This window comes from Haliotis cracherodii, unplaced genomic scaffold (genome assembly GCF_022045235.1).
Source record: "Haliotis cracherodii isolate W230 unplaced genomic scaffold, xgHalCrac1.p SCAF_11, whole genome shotgun sequence".
Taxonomy (NCBI): domain Eukaryota; kingdom Metazoa; phylum Mollusca; class Gastropoda; order Lepetellida; family Haliotidae; genus Haliotis; species Haliotis cracherodii.
Window position 1 is genome coordinate 35,125,795 of NW_027266266.1, and position 22,072 is coordinate 35,147,866.

Here is a 22,072-nt window from a genome sequence, read left to right on the forward strand (position 1 = left end):
TACTAGAAATTGTAAACCCTCACATTCGGGAACGTCCCTCATGTGAGGGTTTACAATCTCTAGTAATCCCTCGGAGACATGGTTTCTCCTACATAGTAACTGCAATGCAATTCTTCTGCTTTATTCGCCTACAATTGTGAACTGGGATAGAAATTTGTGGGATAAAAGGTTGATCACGACGGAAATTCAAACAACTTTGAAACATCGCCACCTGGTATCTCCCTCCCATATCGCCATCATACCCCAATGTGGCGAGTCAGTGATGTGCCAGTCCCAAAATCATTTTCAGGTCACTGTCGGTCGCATTCACTCACTTATTCTGATAAACAGGAACAGTGATGGAGGTATGTTTAAAGATAAACATCTTCATTGTCCCAATACACATGACGGTTGGGGTTAGACGATATCTATCTTAAAACTGAATAGTGATAAACCCAAAACTATGATTGGAAGAATTAAACATTCAGGAGAAACAATACTTTTTGTTTCGTTCGTGATAGTGAAAGTACTGCTTTTCATGAACTGTTTAATTTTCCCACTCTTATTATTGGGTTTGTCACTGTACAGTTTTATCCCACAGCCATGTAATATACTGATATGAGATCGAAACAAAACCAAATTGACACCCATCATTGATCATTGATCTACTGACATTTCATACTAGACACACATATCTAACCAGATAAACATAATGCAATTAGCGTATTCCAAGGGACATTTAGAACATCCAATCCAAACAACTACTATTTGATTTCTTTTGCTGTATAATAAGGAAGATCAATCATGTCTCATTATTCTAAAAAGTAGAAGCACATACGGGATGTAAGTGAAAGCGAAAATCAAAACAGTAGTAGATATGAAGACGGTTAATATGTGTTGTCCTGAAATGTGTTTTTTTATGTGACTTACTTTTTATATCCAACAAGTACACTCCAGCAGCCATACCATTGTTAAACCAATCGCAGTCTTTAGTCATGGATGTTGCGTTCAAGTTCCTAAAGGATCCATCGTATTGACAATATGAGGAAAACTGTCCCTTGCTTGGGACGAGTTGCTCACGTTGATATCGACTGATTTCGGTTAGAGACACTATCACTCAAAGAAGGACGATATTTGGAGTCCCAGCATTTTCAACCAAGCCATTTACATAGAATTACCCTGACATATATCACACATTTATCTTATGCCATAAGGCGGCATCCAACCGACCAAACACTACTTCTCTAATCAATGGTACTCTTCTGCAGTACAAAGGGAGGTGTCTCCGTTAACAGTGCATCAGTGAAAACGGTTTGCAAAATAGCAGATGTGACGACAGTCTATTGGGATAATCTGGAAACATGTCTTGGATCAACCTGTTTCTTCTTTCCCTTGTTGCAACCAGACAATTAACATTCTCTGCCAGCATGGACGACTTACGTCGCCTTCATCATCACCTATTCAGCAACTACACCTCTGACGACAGGCCATTGATAAACCAGTCACAACCTCTAGTCATGGATGTCAATTTCGAGTTCCTGAGGATCCATCGCATTGACAACACAAAGAAGGAGTTCTCCATCCGAGGAATACTGTCCCTTGCTTGGATGGACGAGTTCCTCACGTGGACATCGGCTGGATTCGGAGGACTGAAACACTATCACCCAGAGAAGAGTGAGATTTGGACCTCAAGCATTCTGAATGAAGACGGTGTTGAAGATCAAGAGGTTATGAATAAGATAACAAGACGTGTGTTGCACAAAAATGAATCAGTTGCGGTTCATGTACCTGGTTATTTCTCAACCTTCTGTAATTTTGACATGACATATTTCCCGATTGACAGTCAGACTTGTAACATCCGTCTGAACTCCTTAGATCATTTTGCTGAAGAACTGGAATTCCGTCCTGTTTCAAAACAAGTGACGACCATTGGAAAAAAACATAGATGCTGAATGGACTGTGGTTTGGGCGACGATGATAAGTGATCAAATCACCATTGCTAAACATTGTTATTACAGAGTTCATGTCATGTTCCAGGTTTCCAGAAAGCCTTTGTTTGCCATCTTGAACATTGTGATACCCATCGTCACCATCTCCTTCCTCAGCATGATGGTGTTCCTCGTCCCCGTGGAGTCCTTTGCTCTGTCGGCGTTGTTGTCACTGGTGGTCTTCCTGAGCTTCATCAGTGAACAGATTCCTGCATCATCGGAGAAACCACCACTACTGGTCATCTATCTGACGTCGATGGTTGTGTCAAGGAAACCAGAACATGTAACAGTTTATCCAACCCGAGAACTACTGATGTTTTGATGGAGAAGCCATCAATCATGAAACCCAGACAACTGATCTGCTGTGGGAAGCAGAAGAACTATTATTCAGTTTTTCCAAACTGGAACAATATATTGTTTCTGTTATTCGTGGGAACTATGGTGGGAATCACTATCGGTACCATGACACGAATGACAAATAACAGTTGACTTCACTTTGAAAGGCAATTGATGTAAATTAATGACAATGATGGAATATTACATTTATACATAAGTTTGCTATCTATCCAATAATTAAATAAAGAGTTGAAAGTAAGTGAAAGAGATACATTGTATACTAGGAAACTCGGAAATAGTCCCACTATCGTAGTAATCATTTTGAGGTTTGCATACTGCTTTTACATAGATCTTCGATGCCTCCAAACGGTCTTTTGATGTGGTGTGTTTTCCTTACAATCTATGTCATTGATGTATGTCAACATAATGTCCACAGCTGTGTTATTTATGTGCGTAGCTTTTAATGTCGTGTGAAGACAACACTCCGTCAGTGCAGTGCACATCTGATGTGTGGCATCATACAGGAAGAAGCAGTACTTTCGGTCACCATGGTTCCTAGTATGGTGGCCTGTTTAGGTTTTGTTACATGAACATTTGTCTCTGAGAACTGCTGATTAATTTCCTTTGCTGACTTCTTTTGATGCGTCTTGATATAATGTTTTACTGTTACTCTCTCTGAATGTAGTTTAACAATACACGTCTCTCAACATAATCAATTCAAAGTTGTGTGAATCAGTAATCATCGTTGTTGACTCAAAGGGGAACGGCTGACTTTCACAAATGTCTTTCTTTTCTTCCTTCCTTCCTCAAGTTTATTTACGTATAAACGTAAACAATTAATAAATTTACTGATGTTACTATTACTTTTGGCAAATATTTTCACTCACTCACTCATGCACAAATTCAATCATAACTATACGTTCTAACATCACCAGCAATGTCCTCCACATGTCTACCATAAAACCATTTGAAAGGTACTCAGGCCTTGAATGTGGTACCCTTGTACCGTTAAGGGTCTAGCAAAATAAAACACGTTTCCATTACATCACGCTTCTCTTCGTGAGGTTACAATAGTGAGTGAAAGAGTATATTGAGAACACACGGCTGGCACATGACCACACATCATACGAAACATCAACAAATTTACATCTTTTACATATCTCCAACACAAACACAAACACAAACACACACATACTCGCGCGCGCGCACACACACATACACACAAACACACACACACCACCACCACCACCACCACCACCACCACCACACACAACACTACACAAAAACATCAATAAACAAATATACACGCGTGTATTTGCACTATAACACGCAAAAGAATAAGAGACATGAATGGTGTGTTGTATGTGATGTTCGTTATGAACTCTGTTATTAGTCTTTCATTAGTCTTATCTTAAATTGACTGAGCTGTCACTTGTTGATTTTCCAAATGAAATCCGCTATCAACTCAAGATGACACACAGAGAGGGACATACGTACGGGTGGTAACATCCATGAGGGATGCGTGGCGAGTGCAAATGCTTCATGTAAAGGTATCTTTACTCTTATACCGCCACCGTGGTCTAGTGCTAGAGCGTCCGCCCGGAGAGCGGAAGGTCCGGGGTTCGATCCCCGGCCGCGTCATACCAAAAGACGTTAACACATGGTACTTGTTGTTACCCTGTCTGGCGCTCGGCATTAAGGGGCTAAAACAAGGACTGGTCGGCTCGGAGTCAGTATACTGTATACTGTGAGCTAGCACTATAAATCGGCATCAGTCCGGACTAGTTCAAGCAGCCACACACATACACACACGTGCATGCACGTCGCTATATAAGTGCAATAATCTTGGGCGGGACGTTAAACCCAATTTCACCTCACATCTTTACTCTTAAAAACTCGCGTTTATGTTAATACCAAGTAGAAGAACAAAGATAAGTGCTGACAACAAACATCGTATGCAAGAACGTTTATGTCTGTAAACATAACACCAAAACACATCATGTAATTTGCAGGTGCCTCATGCAATGGCGCAACACTCATGCGTAGAATGTCATTCCTGATTCTGACGCTTTCAAAGAAGGTCGTCGATTAAACTCTGTGGACCATTATTTACGTCAAACGTATGGATTCTGCTTATCATAAAGTTGTGATTTACTATATTTCATTCCTTGTGTGTGTATAAACTATCGATGCGGCGCTATTAACAGACTAGAAACTCTCAGAAGTCATCTTAGGTGGCCAATACGTTTAATGTTTGACAGTCTGTGATTAGCACTGGTACCAACAAACCCAAAATGTTGACGATCGACCCCTTTCATGATCAGGGCGCCTCAGGTCAACGACAAGACAACAAGATCGATTGATCCGAAACCAGGCTAAAACTTTCATTACACTACTGGCGTAAGGGTTACGGTTCAGACGATTAGAAATCGTCTACTTGCAGCTGATCTCCATGCTCGGCCATGTGTTGTGCCGCCCCTTACAAATGGTCATGTTGCAAACAGACATGATGGTGTACATATTGTCAAAATAGGGTAATCGTCGCTGGTCACCTGTCATATTTTCAGATTAGTCCTGATGTGCATTTTCATGATAGGCGTGGTCTGGCGACGTCGAAATGAACGCCTAGCCAATGTTAACCTGAGACCTCATGACATATTTGGGAGTGGCTCTATTATGGTGTGGGCGAACCCCCCTACATATTGTGCAAGGAAGGGTCACGGCAACGAAGACAACGCCCGTGATCGCTGTGCACGAATCGTCAATGTTCGCCTCCACCTGCAATACATTCCCCAGAATGCCTTGGTCTGCAATGACCCCAGCCAGACCTTTCCCCCATTGAACACATCTGGGACATGATAGAGAGACACGTGTTTCAGCGTCATAGGCCGCCGACCACGTTGCCTGAAAGTGGTCCCGCGCAGCAATAGGGACAGACTCCCTCAAATCTCGACTGGGAGACCCATTCTTTACACAAACTACTGATAAAAAGTCAACTTTGACATTTCCCATCTTACCACTATCATCCCTCAAGATCGCTGGCGGTCATAACATCGACTGTTATACTTCGCTTAAAAGTTATTTCCGGGTATCGCCTACTCCTTTAAGAGTAGATACTATGTATACCTCCACTGCAGTATGTGTCTTGGTAGGTGAATGAGTAGAACAGAGTGTTTGTTTGTAGATCTTAAAGAACATGCACGCACGCATGCACGCACGCACGCGCACACACACACACACACACACACACACAAACATATGTATATGTATATATATGTATATGTATATATATATATGTATATGTATATGTATATGTATATATATGTATATGTGTATGTGTGTATGTGTGTGTATGTGTATATGTGTATGTGTGTGTATGTATATATGTATGTGTATATGTGTGTATGCGTATGTATGTGTGTGTGTATGTGTGTGTGTATGTGTATATGTGTGTGTATGTGTATATGAGTGTGTATGTGTATATGTGTGTGTATGTGTATATGTGTGTGTATGTGTATATATGTGTGTGTGTGTATATATGTGTGTGTGTGTCTGTGTGTGTCTGTGTGTGTCTGTGTGTGTGTGTGTCTGTGTGTGTGTGTCTGTGTGTGTCTGTGTGTGTGTCTCTGTGTGTGTGTGTCTGTGTGTGTGTCTGTGTGTGTGTGTGTCTGTGTGTGTGTCTGTCTGTGTGTGTGTTTTGAGTGTGTGTCTGTGTGTGTGTGTGTCTGTGTGTGTGTGTCTGTCTGTGTGTGTGTGTCTGTGTGTGTGTGTGTCTGTCTGTGTCTGTGTGTGTGTGTCTGTGTGTGTGTCTGTGTGTGTGTCTGTGTGTGTGTGCGTGTGTGTGTGTGCGTGTGTGTGTGTGTCTGTGTGTGTGTCTGTGTGTCTGTGTGTGTGTCTGTGTGTGTGTGTCTGTGTGTGTGTGTGTGTGTCTGTGTGTGTGTGTGTGTGTGTGTCTGCGTGCGTGTGTGCGTGCGTGCGTGCGTGCGTGCGTGCGTGTGTATATAGGATCTATAATCACCCAATATGCCGAGCCCTCTTGTCATATGACACAGTTCATCACTCTCGTATTCTTTTGGATGTACAATGTGAGGATTTTCCTTTGATTAATTTGGTATCAAGTTTACTTGTGTCTTTTTATATTTCTATTTTCAGCATTTCTGTCCTGTTCTGAAATATATTTGTAAATATAACTGATAATATATATTTCAGTACCGGGAATATCAGCGTACAGGCACATGGAAACCAGCTCCTGTTTTATTCCTCCCATTAACGTACACGATTATGAAGTCAGGTGAAATGGGATTTAACGTCATGTCCATGATTATTGCACTATTATATTGACGTGCGACGTGAATCTACTGGAGCAACAGTTACGTGTATAACCTCATGAAAATCTCACGGGACACGAAACATTACATAGCTACATAATCACTTACACTTGAGCATACAACATAAACAGGATCAGGGAATCGTTTAGAAAACACGAAGGAACGAAAAAAACAAGAGGAAACAAGGAGACATAGGAAGAGGGAGGAAAGACGAATTAAACAACAGGAAACAAGATGTCAGAACAAGAAGGAAAGACGAATTAAACAACAGGAAACAAGATGTCAGAACAAGAAGGAAAGACGAATTAAACAACAGGAAACAAGATGTCAGAACAAGAAGGAAAGACGATTCCAACAACAGGAAACAAGATGTCAGAACAAGAAGGAAAGACGATTCCAACAACAGGAAACAAGATGTCAGAACAAGAAGGAAAGACGATTCCAACAACAGGGAAACACGGATATGTCAGAACAAGAAGGAAAGACGATTCCAACAACAGGGAAACACAGATATGTCAGAACAAGAAGGAAAGACGATTCCAACAACAGGAAACAAGATGTCACAACAAGAAGGAAATATGATTCCAACAACAGGAAACACAGATATGTCAGAACAAGAAGGAAAGACGATTCCAACAACATGAAACATGGATATGTCACAACAAGAAGGAAATATGATTCCAACAACAGGAAACACAGATATGTCAGAACAAGAAGGAAAGGCGATTCCAACAACATGAAACATGGATATGTCAGAACAAGAAGGAAAGACGATTCCAACAACATGAAACATGGATATGTCAGAACAAGAAGGAAAGATGATTCCAACAACATGAAACATGGATATGTCAGAACAAGAAGGAAAGATGATTCCAACAACATGAAACATGGATATGTCAGAACAAGAAGGAAAGACGATTCCAACAACAGGAAACAAGATGTCGGAACAAGAAGGAAAGGCGATTCCAACAACATGAAACATGGATATGTCAGAACAAGAAGGAAAGGCGATTCCAACAACATGAAACATGGACATGTCAGAACAAGAAGGAAAGGCGATTCCAACAACATGAAACATGGATATGTCAGAACAAGAAGGAAAGACGATTCCAACAACATGAAACATGGATATGTCAGAACAAGAAGGAAAGACGATTCCAACAACAGGAAACAAGATGTCGGAACAAGAAGGAAAGGCGATTCCAACAACATGAAACATGGATATGTCAGAACAAGAAGGAAAGGCGATTCCAACAACATGAAACATGGACATGTCAGAACAAGAAGGAAAGGCGATTCCAACAACATGAAACATGGACATGTCAGAACAAGAAGGAAAGGCGATTCCAACAACATGAAACATGGATATGTCAGAACAAGAAGGAAAGGCGATTCCAACAACAGGGAAACACGGATATGTCAGAACAAGAAGGAAAGACGATTCCAACAACAGGGAAACACGGATATGTCAGAACAAGAAGGAAAGACGATTCCAACAACAGGGAAACACAGATATGTCAGAACAAGAAGGAAAGGCGATTCCAACAACATGAAACATGGATATGTCAGAACAAGAAGGAAAGGCGATTCCAACAACAGGGAAACACAGATATGTCAGAACAAGAAGGAAAGGCGATTCCAACAACATGAAACATGGATATGTCAGAACAAGAAGGAAAGGCGATTCCAACAACAGGGAAACACGGATATGTCAGAACAAGAAGGAAAGGCGATTCCAACAACAGGGAAACACAGATATGTCAGAACAAGAAGGAAAGGCGATTCCAACAACATGAAACATGGATATGTCAGAACAAGAAGGAAAGATGATTCCAACAACAGGAAACAAGATGTCAGAACAAGAAGGAAAGGCGATTCCAACAACAGGGAAACACGGATATGTCAGAACAAGAAGGAAAGACGATTCCAACAACAGGGAAACAAGGACATGTCAGAACAAGAAGGAAAGGCGATTCCAACAACAGGAAACAAGATGTCAGAACAAGAAGGAAAGGCGATTCCAACAACAGGGAAACACGGATATGTCAGAACAAGAAGGAAAGACGATTCCAACAACAGGGAAACACAGATATGTCAGAACAAGAAGGAAAGGCGATTCCAACAACAGGAAACAAGATGTCAGAACAAGAAGGAAAGGCGATTCCAACAACAGGAAACACAGATATGTCAGAACAAGAAGGAAAGACGATTCCAACAACAGGGAAACACAGATATGTCAGAACAAGAAGGCAAGACGATTCCAACAACAGGGAAACACGGATATGTCAGAACAAGAAGGAAAGACGATTCCAACAACAGGGAAACACGGATATGTCAGAACAAGAAGGAAAGACGATTCCAACAACAGGGAAACACAGATATGTCAGAACAAGAAGGAAAGACGATTCCAACAACAGGGAAACACAGATATGTCAGAACAAGAAGGAAAGACGATTCCAACAACAGGGAAACACAGATATGTCAGAATATACAACAAAACTTAATGTCCAAATAACATTACAAGATACAAAACATTAACAAAAGGTTGACTACTAAATTACAACAGAGATATTAGCACAATACTGTAATTTTCCATAATTATGATGTATTAAGTGACAGAAGTATATACAACACTTATAATTACCAACTGTGGGCTGAACCACATATTCTCATTAGCGGGTATAGACCTGATCACTGCCATTAATCCTACTCACAGTACATCAAATATACCAAATAATACACTAAATAACTGCATAGACAAAGCTGTTAAATGTTTACTTTCAACAATTATACTGAACACAACTACACACTTTAAGTGTTCAAAGTTAAGTTGAACAATTATATTACCATTAAAAAGTGCAAAACAGAACAACAATTTTTATTCATATTTTATAGTTTTTATAAAACAACTTTCCTAAAATAAACTAACCTGAAGTATTGTTTTCACATTCCCGGCAAGAAAATATCTTCCCACTCTTAATCAGCCAAGTGACCACGTATGTAGCATGCTCACAGCACGAAAAGTATGTGCATTACAAAACCAATCAAACTGGTTCTACTTGGTTTACAGAAACTTGTAGCCAATCAAATGTGATGACACACTTCTTGTATAGAAATGACACCTTATAATAACTATGAGGCAAGCTATGGATTGGGGGCCCTTATTGGGTTGTGGGAAGTATTCATTTATCTTGAGAATGCTAAATTGATCTTTTTTTAACTTAAAATCCACCAGCAAATAACTTCAAATGACATATTATTCCCAACTCTGCTAGACGTCCTCGTCATTTCAACACTGAAAAACATCTGCTCAGAAATACAAATTAAGTACCAATAACTGCAATAATATACTGTCGTACTTCTACCGGAATAGAATCAAACACATCCTCATTAGATAACTCCCTCAACATCAGTTTCGTTTACATACACAAACAGTCGGATCAATACATATTATTGATGTAAAACAGTGTACTGTGTGTTTTGCTGTTCAAAGGCAGTGAACTGTTTCCCCGGATGCAACTTTGACCATCAGTTTAGCATCTCTAACCTCACCAATATACTGTTTGCCAGGTTGTCAGATTACAGTGAAGTCTGATGTTTTAATTTCCACTCACTTTAACTTCTTCTGTTTTCTTTATGGTATATATGACGTTAATTAACATCTCTTGGAAATTGTTTCAAATCAATAGATCAAGCCAATATAACTAATACCATCTTCATTGTTCGAAAACACATAGCGTGTACAGAACAGAGTCTGATCGAACTGGGTGGAAGTTGACACAAGCAACATCAAGCCATTTTCACAGGATTACACCGAAATAGATCACGCATTCATCTTTTGACATAAGTTAGCATCCAATCAGATACTACTTCTTTAATCAATTGTGCGGGCTCTTCTGCAGTACAACAAGGGGTGTGTCACTATTGTTCCCACAAACATAGGCTGACAGTGCTTCAGTGAAAATGATACGCAAAACAGCAGATGTAACTTCAGTGTGTTGGGATAATCTAGAAATATGTCTTGGGTCCACCTGATTCTTCTGACCACACTTTCCACAAGACAAGTAACATTCTCTGTCAGTATTGTCGACTTACGTCGCCTACGTCATCACCTATTCAGCAACTATACCTCTGACGTAAGGCCATTGATAAACCAGTCACAACCTCTAGTCATGGATGTCAATTTCGAGTTCCTGAGGATCCATCGTATTGACAATTCAAAGAAGGAGTTCTCCATCCGAGGAATACTGTCCCTTGCTTGGATGGACGAGTTCCTCACGTGGACATCGGCTGATTTCGGAGGACTGAAACACTATCACCCAAAGAAGTGCGAAATTTGGACCCCAAGCATTCTGAATGAAGACGGCGTTGAAGACAAAGAGGTTATGAAGAAGATAACAAGACGTGTGTTGTACAAAAATGGATCAGTTGTGGTTCATGTACCTGGTTATTTCTCAACCTTCTGTAATTTTGACATGACGTATTTCCCGTTTGACAATCAGTCTTGTTACATCAACTTGAACTCCTTAGATCATTTTGCTGAAGAACTGGAACTCCGTCCTGTTTCAAAACAAGTGACAACCATTGGAAATAACATAGATGCTGAATGGACTGTGGACTCGGCTTCAATGGCAAGTGGTCAAATCACCATTGCTAAACATTTCTATTACAGAGTCCGTATCAAATTCCAGCTTTCCAGAAAACCTTTGTTTGCCATCTTGAACATTGTTATACCCATCGTCACCATCTCTGTCCTCAGCATGATGGTGTTCCTCGTCCCAGTGGAGTCTGGGGAGAAGTTGTCCTTTTCTCTGTCGACGTTGTTGTCACTGGCAGTCTTCATGAGTTTCATCAGTGAACAGATTCCTGCATCATCGGAGAAACCGCCACTACTGGTCATCTACCTGACGTTGATGGTTCTGCTAAATGCTCTGTCAGTAATTAGCACAGTTCTCGTCTTGCTGTGCCATCACCGAGTCTCTGTTGCCAAGGTAACCAGAACATGTAACAGCTTATCCAACCCGAAAACTACAGATGTTGTGATGGAGACACCTTCATTCAGACAACTCAGTCCTCTTACCTGCTGTGGGAAAGATAAGAAATATTTGTCAGCCAGCCGTGCCTTGAACAACACATTGCTTCTGTTGTTTATGGGAGTTGTGATAGGAATTACTGTTAGTACCATTGCACGAATGACAAATAACAACTGACTTCGTAAATAGGTAATGTATGTTAATGTGACAATGCCGAATATTTGTTTGATCTAAAACAGAAACGTATGTCATGAACAATGTGGATTTGTCTAAATTTAGAAATCTGTCCATACATGCTTCAGTGTAATGACACTTGAACATGGATCTCTGATGTTGCTATCCGTAATTACTTAGTAGTTTACCACTGCAGACAGGAATATTGCCGGTATATCCTGGTTGACTGTAAATAATTTAGCCTGGGTCAGAAAAAACCCATCATTATGAGCACCGTCCCACACCGTTGATGCCAGACAATCACGCAGCCAGGTAATCTAGATTCATTAAGTCACACATTTTGACAAGAATGTCTTACCGAGGGCCTATTATAACCTGGAATCCCGACAGGGTTCGTAATTACTAATTCTTGGCTTTACTATAACTCTCAAAGTACAGTGTATTGTGTGTGTGCCAACTAGTTTCACATATAAAGCGGTCACTGTGTGATCTGTGTGTGGCTGTTTATGTCATTTTTGTACACTGCTATCAATCAACGCATTACACACACATGGTACACATGTGAGATTTACCTGTTGAAGTTAATGTATACTCTGCAAAAATAGAAACGCAATTGTGATTTTAGATGTATATTTTGTATATCATCTAAATAATCAACAGATGGTAATCGTTTGTTCAAAATTTGCACACATCATTGTCATTGACCCAGGTCCAATATGGCACACATGGAACAGTAGATGTTCAAGGTAAAGGTCATCAGTTCTCAACATCTTGTATGGCAACCTTTAGAGTCCAAAAACTGACTAGCATCGTCGTTGCATGGACGTAATCAGGTCCCGAATTATGGCCTTGGGGATGTTCACCCACTCTGCCTGCAGTACTTGTTCCAATTGACGAAGTTTCTTTTGTTGTTGCTGAAGTGCTCGCAGTCGTTGATCCAGTGCATCCCATAAATGTTCGATTGGGTTTTAATCTGGAGACTTAGAGTGTCATGACAGGACCTGGATGTTGTGATCCCTGAAAATAGGCATGTCAGTCTTGCCGTGTGTGGTCGGGCGTTGTCTAGTTGGAAAATGACGTGGCCAGGGTGGTTCTTGTCTATGTCTGTGTCTATGTCCTGTGCTTAGTGGTGATACGTGTCGACCAGATCTTGCAAGGTGCATGTGCATGTGCATGTTGGTGTTTTGGCGCCAGGCTCTCACGTCGTTATGTTTTTTTTGCGATTTTTCCATAGTGTCCAGATTTCTGGAGTACCTCATTCTTTCCACACAAATCAATCCCATCCATGCAGAAATGACCAATTCATTTTCATTGGATACCTTAACCGCCAAGGTACCCCACTGCAACAACTTCCATTCGTCTCCATTTGTGGTTTTGAGATACCCTTACCATATCGCCATCATACCCAAATACAGTGAGCCTATTCTTTCAAACAAACACTGGTGTGACAGTCCCAAAATTCTTCATTTTCAGGTCACGGTCGCATTCACTCACTTATTCTGATAAAAAGGAACAGTGATGGAGGTATGTTTAGAGATAAACATCTTTATTGTCCCAATACACATGACGGTTGGGGTTAGACGATATCTATCTTAAAACTGAATAGTGATAAACCCAAAACTATGATTGGAAGAATTAAACATTCAGGAGAAACAATACTTTTTGTTTCATTGGTGAAAGTGAAAGTGCTGTTTTTCACGAACTGTTTAATTTTCCCACTCATATTATTGGGTTTGTTACTGTACAGTTTTATCCCACGCACGCACGCACGCACGCACGCACACGCACGCTGATCACACATATCCTAAGAATGAGTCTTGTGTTTTATCAATTGTGCATACAGTCCAACATGTTTCTTTGTGACTTTTCCTGTCGCTTTCTTTGTAAACATAACTGATGACACATATCTAAGTGAGGAGAACACCAGCCTACAAGCATACGGAAATAAACTTAATGTTTTTTATCCCACTCATTCACGTACATGTATGCACCAGTGCACAAGCTACAGGTGTAGTCTCAAGAAAACCTCATGTGACGCGAAACAACGCGAGATGCCTGCACTATTAATGATTCACAACCTTTCAACGTATTCGGGCTCACTGTAAGTGCAGTCGTGTTTGAAAAATGTAATTCCTGGTTTGGTTTCAACAAAATCAGTAAATGGTTTCTGGCTCATCGATTACTTGATTGTCTCGTTTGTTAACAGTCCGCGTCGCATGGCAGGAGTACTGGTATGCGGCGTCAGGTAATATATACTTGCGGGTGCTACCGTTAGGGGAGGACATCCTAACCCTTTTCGCGAACACCTGGTGTCATCACTGATTTTCAGGGGTTTATTAATATAAATTTCACAGTTATTTTGCCCCATGCGCCAATGGAATCTGTTTTTGCGGCAATGAAAGCAAGCATTAGTCAAACGAGATATGGCGATCGCCACAGGTCTGAAAGACAGGGATTATATTAGATGATCAATTATTGGCTGAGATACTGAATTTTTTTAATGAAAACAATTTCAAATTCACTGTCTATTGTTTTTAAATAATACACTGCCTTGGATCCTAGGTTCAGTAGCTGCGCCATGCAATACTCGCTTGTGGCCAATAAGGTGACATACACAGCGTACACTGGAAACTCCATGGTCCTGGTTGTGGTACTGGTCAGTGAACATCAACGTGGATCTCCTCACCATGTGTTACCAGTTACCTCATTACGTCACTGACGTGGTTGTTGCGCACTAACCAGCCCACAAAGTGATGTCACCCAATTATATCACCGAACCATTGAAGTAAATGATAGGTGTTGTCAGTGTTGCAATCTTCCATTTACCTATGATCGAACTCGTAAGAGTGTATGGACTTAAAATAAATCTCAAACCCGTCATATTGGATTCCAGGCTGGTGTGGTGATAAAAGGTGTATCAAGTGAGAGTGAGTGGGTATTGTTTTACGCCGCTTTTAGCAACAGCCCAGCAATATCCCCACGAGGTATTTTTTTTAAATCCACATACAGGCTGTTGGTTGGTCATTAGGATAAATCATGTATGGTTCGCATAATAGATTTGTCACGAGGATTTATTTACAATCATGTAAAACAATAATGTATATTTACATAAACAAAACAATATATACTAACAGGGGAAAAAACTGTTCTTCATATAAAGTGATGAGAATAACGAAATAATATTTGGCCATTGGTCTGATGAATGTGTTTTGACAAAACCCATACCTTGTAACATTCATTGACAAAACCCATACCTGGTAACATTCATTGACAAAAGCCATACCTGGTAACATTCATTGACAAAATCCATACCTGGTAACATTCATTGACAAAATCCATACCTGGTAACATTCATTGACAAAACCCATACCTGGTAACATTCATTGACAAAAGCCATACCTAGTAACATTCACTGACAAAACCCATACCTGGTAACATTCATTGACAAAATCCATACCTGGTAACATTCATTGACATAATCCATACCTGGTAACATTCATTGACATAATCCATACCTGGTAACATTCATTGACAAAACACATACCTGGTAACATTCATTGACAAAACCCACACCTGGTAACATTCATTGACAAAACCCATACCTGGTAACAAGAGACAGAGTGACACTCCCTAAAAGAGGGATGGTGTAACAACTCAAATCAGCAATGTCAATACCGGGCGTGACCACTCTTTGAGTTGATACTGGTGAGCCAGTGGCGGCGCATTGAAGACAACCTTGGCGATGTAGTTCCAAATGATCCTGGTCCTGATGATCCTGACCGATGTCCTCCCGGTAGCGTCATCAGTGTTGATGAGTTGTGTCCTCCGATGAGTTGTGATGCCACCCCATACTATTATATGTCCACCAAACTGATGACGTTGTACTTGGAAGCATAATTGGGTTATCGCTAGACGTCGGGGCTGGATGCTGTGATCCCTCAACCAGACGCGGTTCTACCTCCAATTGGTCTAAACCAAGGAATTGTCCGCTGTTAATGTTGCAATTTGGTATCGAATCCGTGTATGCCCCAACCAAATGTTGTTGTCTTGATGACGTGACGCCACATGTGGACGCCGAGCTTGTGGCAAGTCACGAGTGTTGCCCAGCTGTAGATGGCGTCTCCAAAGAGATGATAGTGTGTTTCCATGAACATTAAAATGTCTCGCAACTTCGTTTTGCGCCATTCCCACAACTCATAGACGTTGATTTGCAGCAAGCCCTAAGCCCCCCACCCCCCACCCCCCACCCCATACACACACACACACAATCCACACGCACACACGCACGCACGCACACACGCACGCACGCACGCACGCACACACACATACACACAGCGTGTGGAGGACGCAATAAGGCGAAAATTTGACTCATCATTAAATAAAGAATAATAAAGAAATATTTATATGTATCTTCACTTACAAAAAACATACTGTGCTTCATTTTACCTCAGTTCTGTGGCACTGGTTTATTCTTTTACTTGAAACAGACACATTCAAAATGTGTTCAATGTTGAGTACTTTCTAGCACATGGATATATTTGCACATGCGGTCCTGAAAGTCTCTTATTTTATGACATTTTTAAAATCTGTTTAAAATGGCAATTTTCAGAACGTGCAAAACTGTAGGGCCCTGGGGGAAAAAGGCTTTGATTCATAAACTTCCGTGTACGAAATTCTTTTTCCTCTGTAAGGAAACACTCTCATCATTGTGCAGGATTTTCACTCGCTTGTGAGATGTTGCACATGTTGTAGCTGCTGGTAACTAAGTACTGTTGATACACACGCCCCACACAGCTGCATCAGTAGATATTGAAATAATGGAAAGTGCATTATTGTCAACAGAGCTAATAATTCTCTTTCCAGAACGATGTATTGATATTTTATACTGTGTATTCTGGGGACAGACACAAAATACCATACATCACATGGGTCACCTTTCCCTACTACTATCGACAGTGTACTGTATGGTCTGCTATTCACAGGCAGTGCATTGTTTACGATGCAACTTCGGCTACCAGTTTAGCCTCTCTTACCTCACCAATATACTGTTTGCCAGGTTGGCAGGTTACAGTGAGACCTGACATTATAACATTTATCTGATGTTTTGATTTCCTCCCTTTTTTGGCTTTTGCTTTTGCTCAGGGCGTTGTGTCACAAGAATAGGCTGACAGTGCGTCAGTGAATAAGCAAAGCAAAATAGCAGATTCACGACAGTGTGTTGGGATAATCTAGAAACATGTCTTGGGTCCATCTGATTCTTCTGATCATAGTTTCAACAAGACAATTAACATTCTCGTCCAGCATTGACGACTTACATTGCCTACGTCATCACCTATTCAACAACTACACTGCAGATGTCAGACCATTGTTTAACCAGTCCCACACTCTAATCATAGATGTTAATTTCGAGTTCCTGAGAATCCATCACATCGAAAATATACAGAAGGAGTTCTCCATAAGGGGAATACTGTCGCTTGCGTGGAAGGACGAGTTGCTTTCGTGGAGCTCGACTGATTTCGGAGGCTTGAGACACTATCATCCAAAAACGGGAGAGATTTGGACACCAAGTATTCTCAACGTAGATGGTGTTGGAGACCAAGAGGTTATGAAGAAGCTAACAAGACGTGTGTTGTACAAAAATGGATCAGTTGTGGTTCATGTACCTGGTTATTTCTCAACCTTCTGTAATTTTGACATGACGTATTTCCCGTTTGACAGTCAGACTTGTAACATCCGTCTGAACTCCTTAGATCATTTCGCTGAAGAACTGGAAATACGCCCTGTCTCAAAACAAGTGACGACAATTGGAAATAACATAGATGCTGAATGGACTGTGGACTCGGCTTCAATGGCAAGTGGTCAAATCACCATTGCTAAACATTTCTATTACAGAGTCCGTATCAAATTCCAGCTTTCCAGAAAACCTTTGTTTGCCATCTTGAACATTGTTATACCCATCGTCACCATCTCCGTCCTCAGCATGATGGTGTTCCTCGTCCCCGTGGAGTCTGGGGAGAAGTTGTCCTTTTCTCTGTCGGCGTTGTTGTCACTGGCAGTCTTCATGAGTTTCATCAGTGAACAGATTCCTGCATCATCGGACAAAACACCACTACTGGTCATCTACCTGACGTCGATTGTTCTGCTAAATGCTCTGTCAGTAATTAGCACAGTTCACGTCTTGCTGTGCCATCACCGAGTCTCTGTTGCCAAGGAAACAAGAACATGTAACAGTTTATCCAACCCGAAAACTACAGATGTTGTATCAATCAGGAAACCCAGACAACTGATCTGCTGTGGGAACGATAAGAAATATTTGTCAGCCAGCCGTGCCCTGAACAAAACATTGCTTCTGCTGTTATGGGAGTTGTGATAGGAATTTCTATTGGTACCATGACACGAATGACAAATAACAACTGACTTCGTAAATAGGTAATGTATGTTAATGCAAGGCAATGGCTAAAGAGTTGTTTTGATTTATAGCAAGGTATGTCATGGACATATGTATCTGAATTTCCAAACGTGTATCAATCAATTTGAAGTTGAGTGTTGATGGCTCTCAGATGTATATAACTTGTTCACGCTGCAGTCATCAATAGTCTATCTCTAGGTTGCAAATCATTGGGTGAAAAAAACCATAGTGAGTATTATCATGAGCAATATGTCACGCTGTCGAAATGCGATAACACGGAATCAAGCACTAAGCCCGATTAATGACAAGAATATTAGTATGTTACTGAGCACCTTTACTGACTAGGATTCCCGACAGGGTTTGTAATTACTAATGTCATAGCCTTACCATCCCTCGAAAGGACTGTTTGCTGTTTGTCTTGCTTACGTTGTTACTGTTTGCCAACTAGTTTCACCTATCAATGTGTAATTCGTGGTCCTTTGCTGGTGGAATGTGATGTGATAAAGGTGTTCATGTCAAAATATAGCTGAAATAAAAAGACTCCTGTAAGTGTTCAAATGTTTTAATTTGCCATACCGACTTCAGAAAATGCGTGATTTCATTAAAAAAATATGAACATGCCAAAATGTCAAGTTACAAATCAATAGGATGTGTGTCCACCTCTGGTTGCGATGCAAGCAACACATTTTCGTCTCATGGAATTGACCAGGCGTCGCACAAAGTCCTGTGGGATATCTGTCCATATCTGCTGGAGCATGTTTCGAAGTTCCTGGAGTGTCTGTTGAACACGTGGTTGACGTCGAAGGCGCCGATCCATGTCATCCCACATGTGCTCGATTGGTGAGAGATCAGGGGAGCGAGTCGGCCAGGGGATGACATTCACGTTATTTTGTTGAAGAGCATCCTGAACAAGTCGGGCAATATGAGGCCGGGTGTTGTCATGTTGAAAGGTAATGCCTGGGCCATGATGACGCAAAAATGGTAGAACAACAGGGCCGATGATCTCGTCGCGGTAGTGGTGTCCATTGAGATTTCCCTCTACCACTGTCAAACGGGTCCTCTGTCGTGCTGTAATCCCACCCCATACCATAACGCTGCCGCCCCCCGAACCGATCTTCTTCCATGACACAATGATTGACGTAACGTTCACCTCGAATCCGTCCATCGCTGTGGCTGAGTTGAAAACGAGACTTGTCGGTGAATAGAACTTGTCCCCACTGCATGGCTGTCCAGCGTAGACGCTGTCTGCAGCACTGTAGACGTGCTTGACGGTGGTTTCCTGTCAAAATGGGACGTCTGGCGGGTCTTCTGGCGACAATCCCTGCACATCTGAGGCGACGACATTCGTCGACGGCAGGGATGCTTCTTGCAGTCACTGTTGCTGGCTGGAATCGATTTCGTAGGTGTGTTGTTCGAATCCCGTTGTCTTGTCGATTATTGGTTACGCGTGGCCTGCCACTCCGAGGATGGTCTCTGACTGCATTCGTCTGTTGCCAACGTTGCCATAAACACCAAATGATGTTTCTGTGGACGTTAAATTGTCATGCAACATCACGTTGACTCGATCCTGCTTCAAGCATACCAATGGCTCGCAGACGCTCATTTTCGGACAGGCGTGGCATTTCGTACTGTTAAATAATAATGTAATTTTGTGGTTTTTCTGAGTGATTGTTGTCAGCACGATGTTAAACAATGCATATGGAATTCCGTTAACGCACATGTTTTTTATACCCATTCTTGGGTAGTGAAATGCATGGGGCTTGCATAAAAGTCAACTTTTGCATGGAATGCACGCTTTTCTGTAGCAGTTCCGTTTTTGTGACTTGATTCCATACATTTACTTCAATATTGAAAACCAAACTTTACTTGTTTGAAAAATACACCAAAATATTGGTGTCACAGGAACTTTTGTTGAGTATATTTTCTAACCTGTTGACAGTTAATGAACATTTTGCAGTATGTTAATGCGTAACCAGTCTCAATGTCCTTTGTGCATTCAAACATATTCTCTGTGACCTAGAATTGAAAACAGTTTAAACATTAAACACATCTGCACTTTCAGCAGATTAGCGGACTAATTAACAAAAGCAGTCTAGTCAATCCACAATTGTCTAAATTGTATTCATTTATCTGGCATAGGTAATGGTCTTCCAAGTGGCAGTGGCTGTTTATGACACTTACGATACGATACAGACCTGGCACCTGGCGTGTCCATTTGTCAGTTAATGAACATTGTATGGACATTGTTTGTATTGGTTAACTTTCATCAGCTATTCAAAATCGTTCAAAACTGTTCAAACATAGCCTAGTGGTTAAAGCGTTCGCTCGTCACGCCGAAGACCCGGGTTCGAATCCGACATGGGTACAATGTATGAAGTCCATTTCTGGTGATATTGCTTGAATAATGCTAAAAGCGGCGTAAAACCAAATTCACTGACTCACTCACTAATTGAGAGATACGACAAAAGCAGTTTAATCAAACTAACATTGTCTGGTTGGTGTTCATGTCTCTGACGCCAGTAATGATCAGACTTGAAGCTCGTTAGATATATAATATTATAATATGGGACTATAACGTGCACTTACCACGACAATTCGTTACTTTGTCTTTCATTTATTTGCTGCAATGATGTCTGACAGCAGCCTCCTTTTACTTTCATACGTATTTTAGTTTCTGCGCGCGCAATACCATTCTCCGATAAGGGCACACTTTCTGCAGTCTTTATTTTGCGACCTCTGTTTAGGTTTTCATTTAATATAACATTATCTCTTCCTTTCTGTAACTTAATAGTCCACTTGCACATTGGGTCTGATTAATACATGACGTTAATAGAGAATGGATTAAACGAGGACAACATAAGTACTGTATCAACTATATAAACATTGAAGATCTCACAAGCAGCAGTTGTGAGCACTTCTACTCCACTTTGTCTTTCCTGTTGTGCGACGTTAACCCTGTTGAATAAAGAGTTGTTCTTGAGACTTTTCTTTTATAGGCTAGTATTCTTCTAAGGTGGCGTAACTCTGCTTGCTGACGATCCATGCCACGGTTTTTGTGTAGTCTGGTTGTGTAGATGTACGGTCTTTTTATGCTATAGATCTTAGGTGTGATTCGTCTTGGTAACTAAGTTTGGGACAGTTGAACACCGTTGTGTCAAACTCGGATGGGGCCTGGGGAAGCTTCGACTATTCCGAATGTTTGACTCAACGGAAAACAGATTATCAAAATCATTAACAACCCCAAAGAATAATGTCTTTTTACAAAGAGGGCGCAATTTTCTTACAATTCTCTTCAATACAGATCTGTAATTGAGTTGGGTTTTATAACTTCTTTTTAGGAATATTCCAGCAATATCACGTCGGAGGACACCAGCATTGAAATTTTCCCCATGTAGTCTAGGGCCTTAAGCGTATCGAGCGAATGCGTGAACATGGCTACCCACCGCCCTACAGATCTGCGATGTTGGTCTTTTTCATCTCATTTTGTCGACTGAATTATTATTAGTACATTGTTTGAGTGGTTAACTGCAAGTGTATTTGGTCTGTTGAGGCCGTTTGTATATTTTTGTGACAGGGACGTGATAGGGGTCCAAATGGACACAGAAATGTAAAGAAACGAGTACCGAGCATTCATCAATATTTTTTACTTTAGTACTCCCTAAGAAATCCCTAAGTCTTTTATTCCAGCATAGGTTGATGGGGAACTATTCCTAATCGGAATCCCTAATTATGTGTCTCCACGGCACGGGTTGTGTATGGTAGACATTTGGCCCACAATTATGAACTGGGATAATTTTGACAATAACAACACTCTGAAACATCCCC

At 41.0% G+C, this 22,072-nt stretch overlaps 1 protein-coding gene across 1 annotated transcript; it reads left to right on the forward strand.

Annotated features, from left to right (window-relative positions):
- Positions 1-1,496: 1,496 nt before the first annotated feature.
- Positions 1,497-9,146, forward strand: LOC139455038 (micronuclear linker histone polyprotein-like). The gene is made up of 4 exons (XM_071236623.1): positions 1,497-1,706; positions 2,017-2,250; positions 2,761-2,836; positions 6,763-9,146. Exons 1-4 carry the CDS (start codon positions 1,497-1,499, stop codon positions 9,144-9,146), a joined length of 2,904 nt encoding a protein of 967 aa, XP_071092724.1.
- Positions 9,147-22,072: the final 12,926 nt, after the last annotated feature.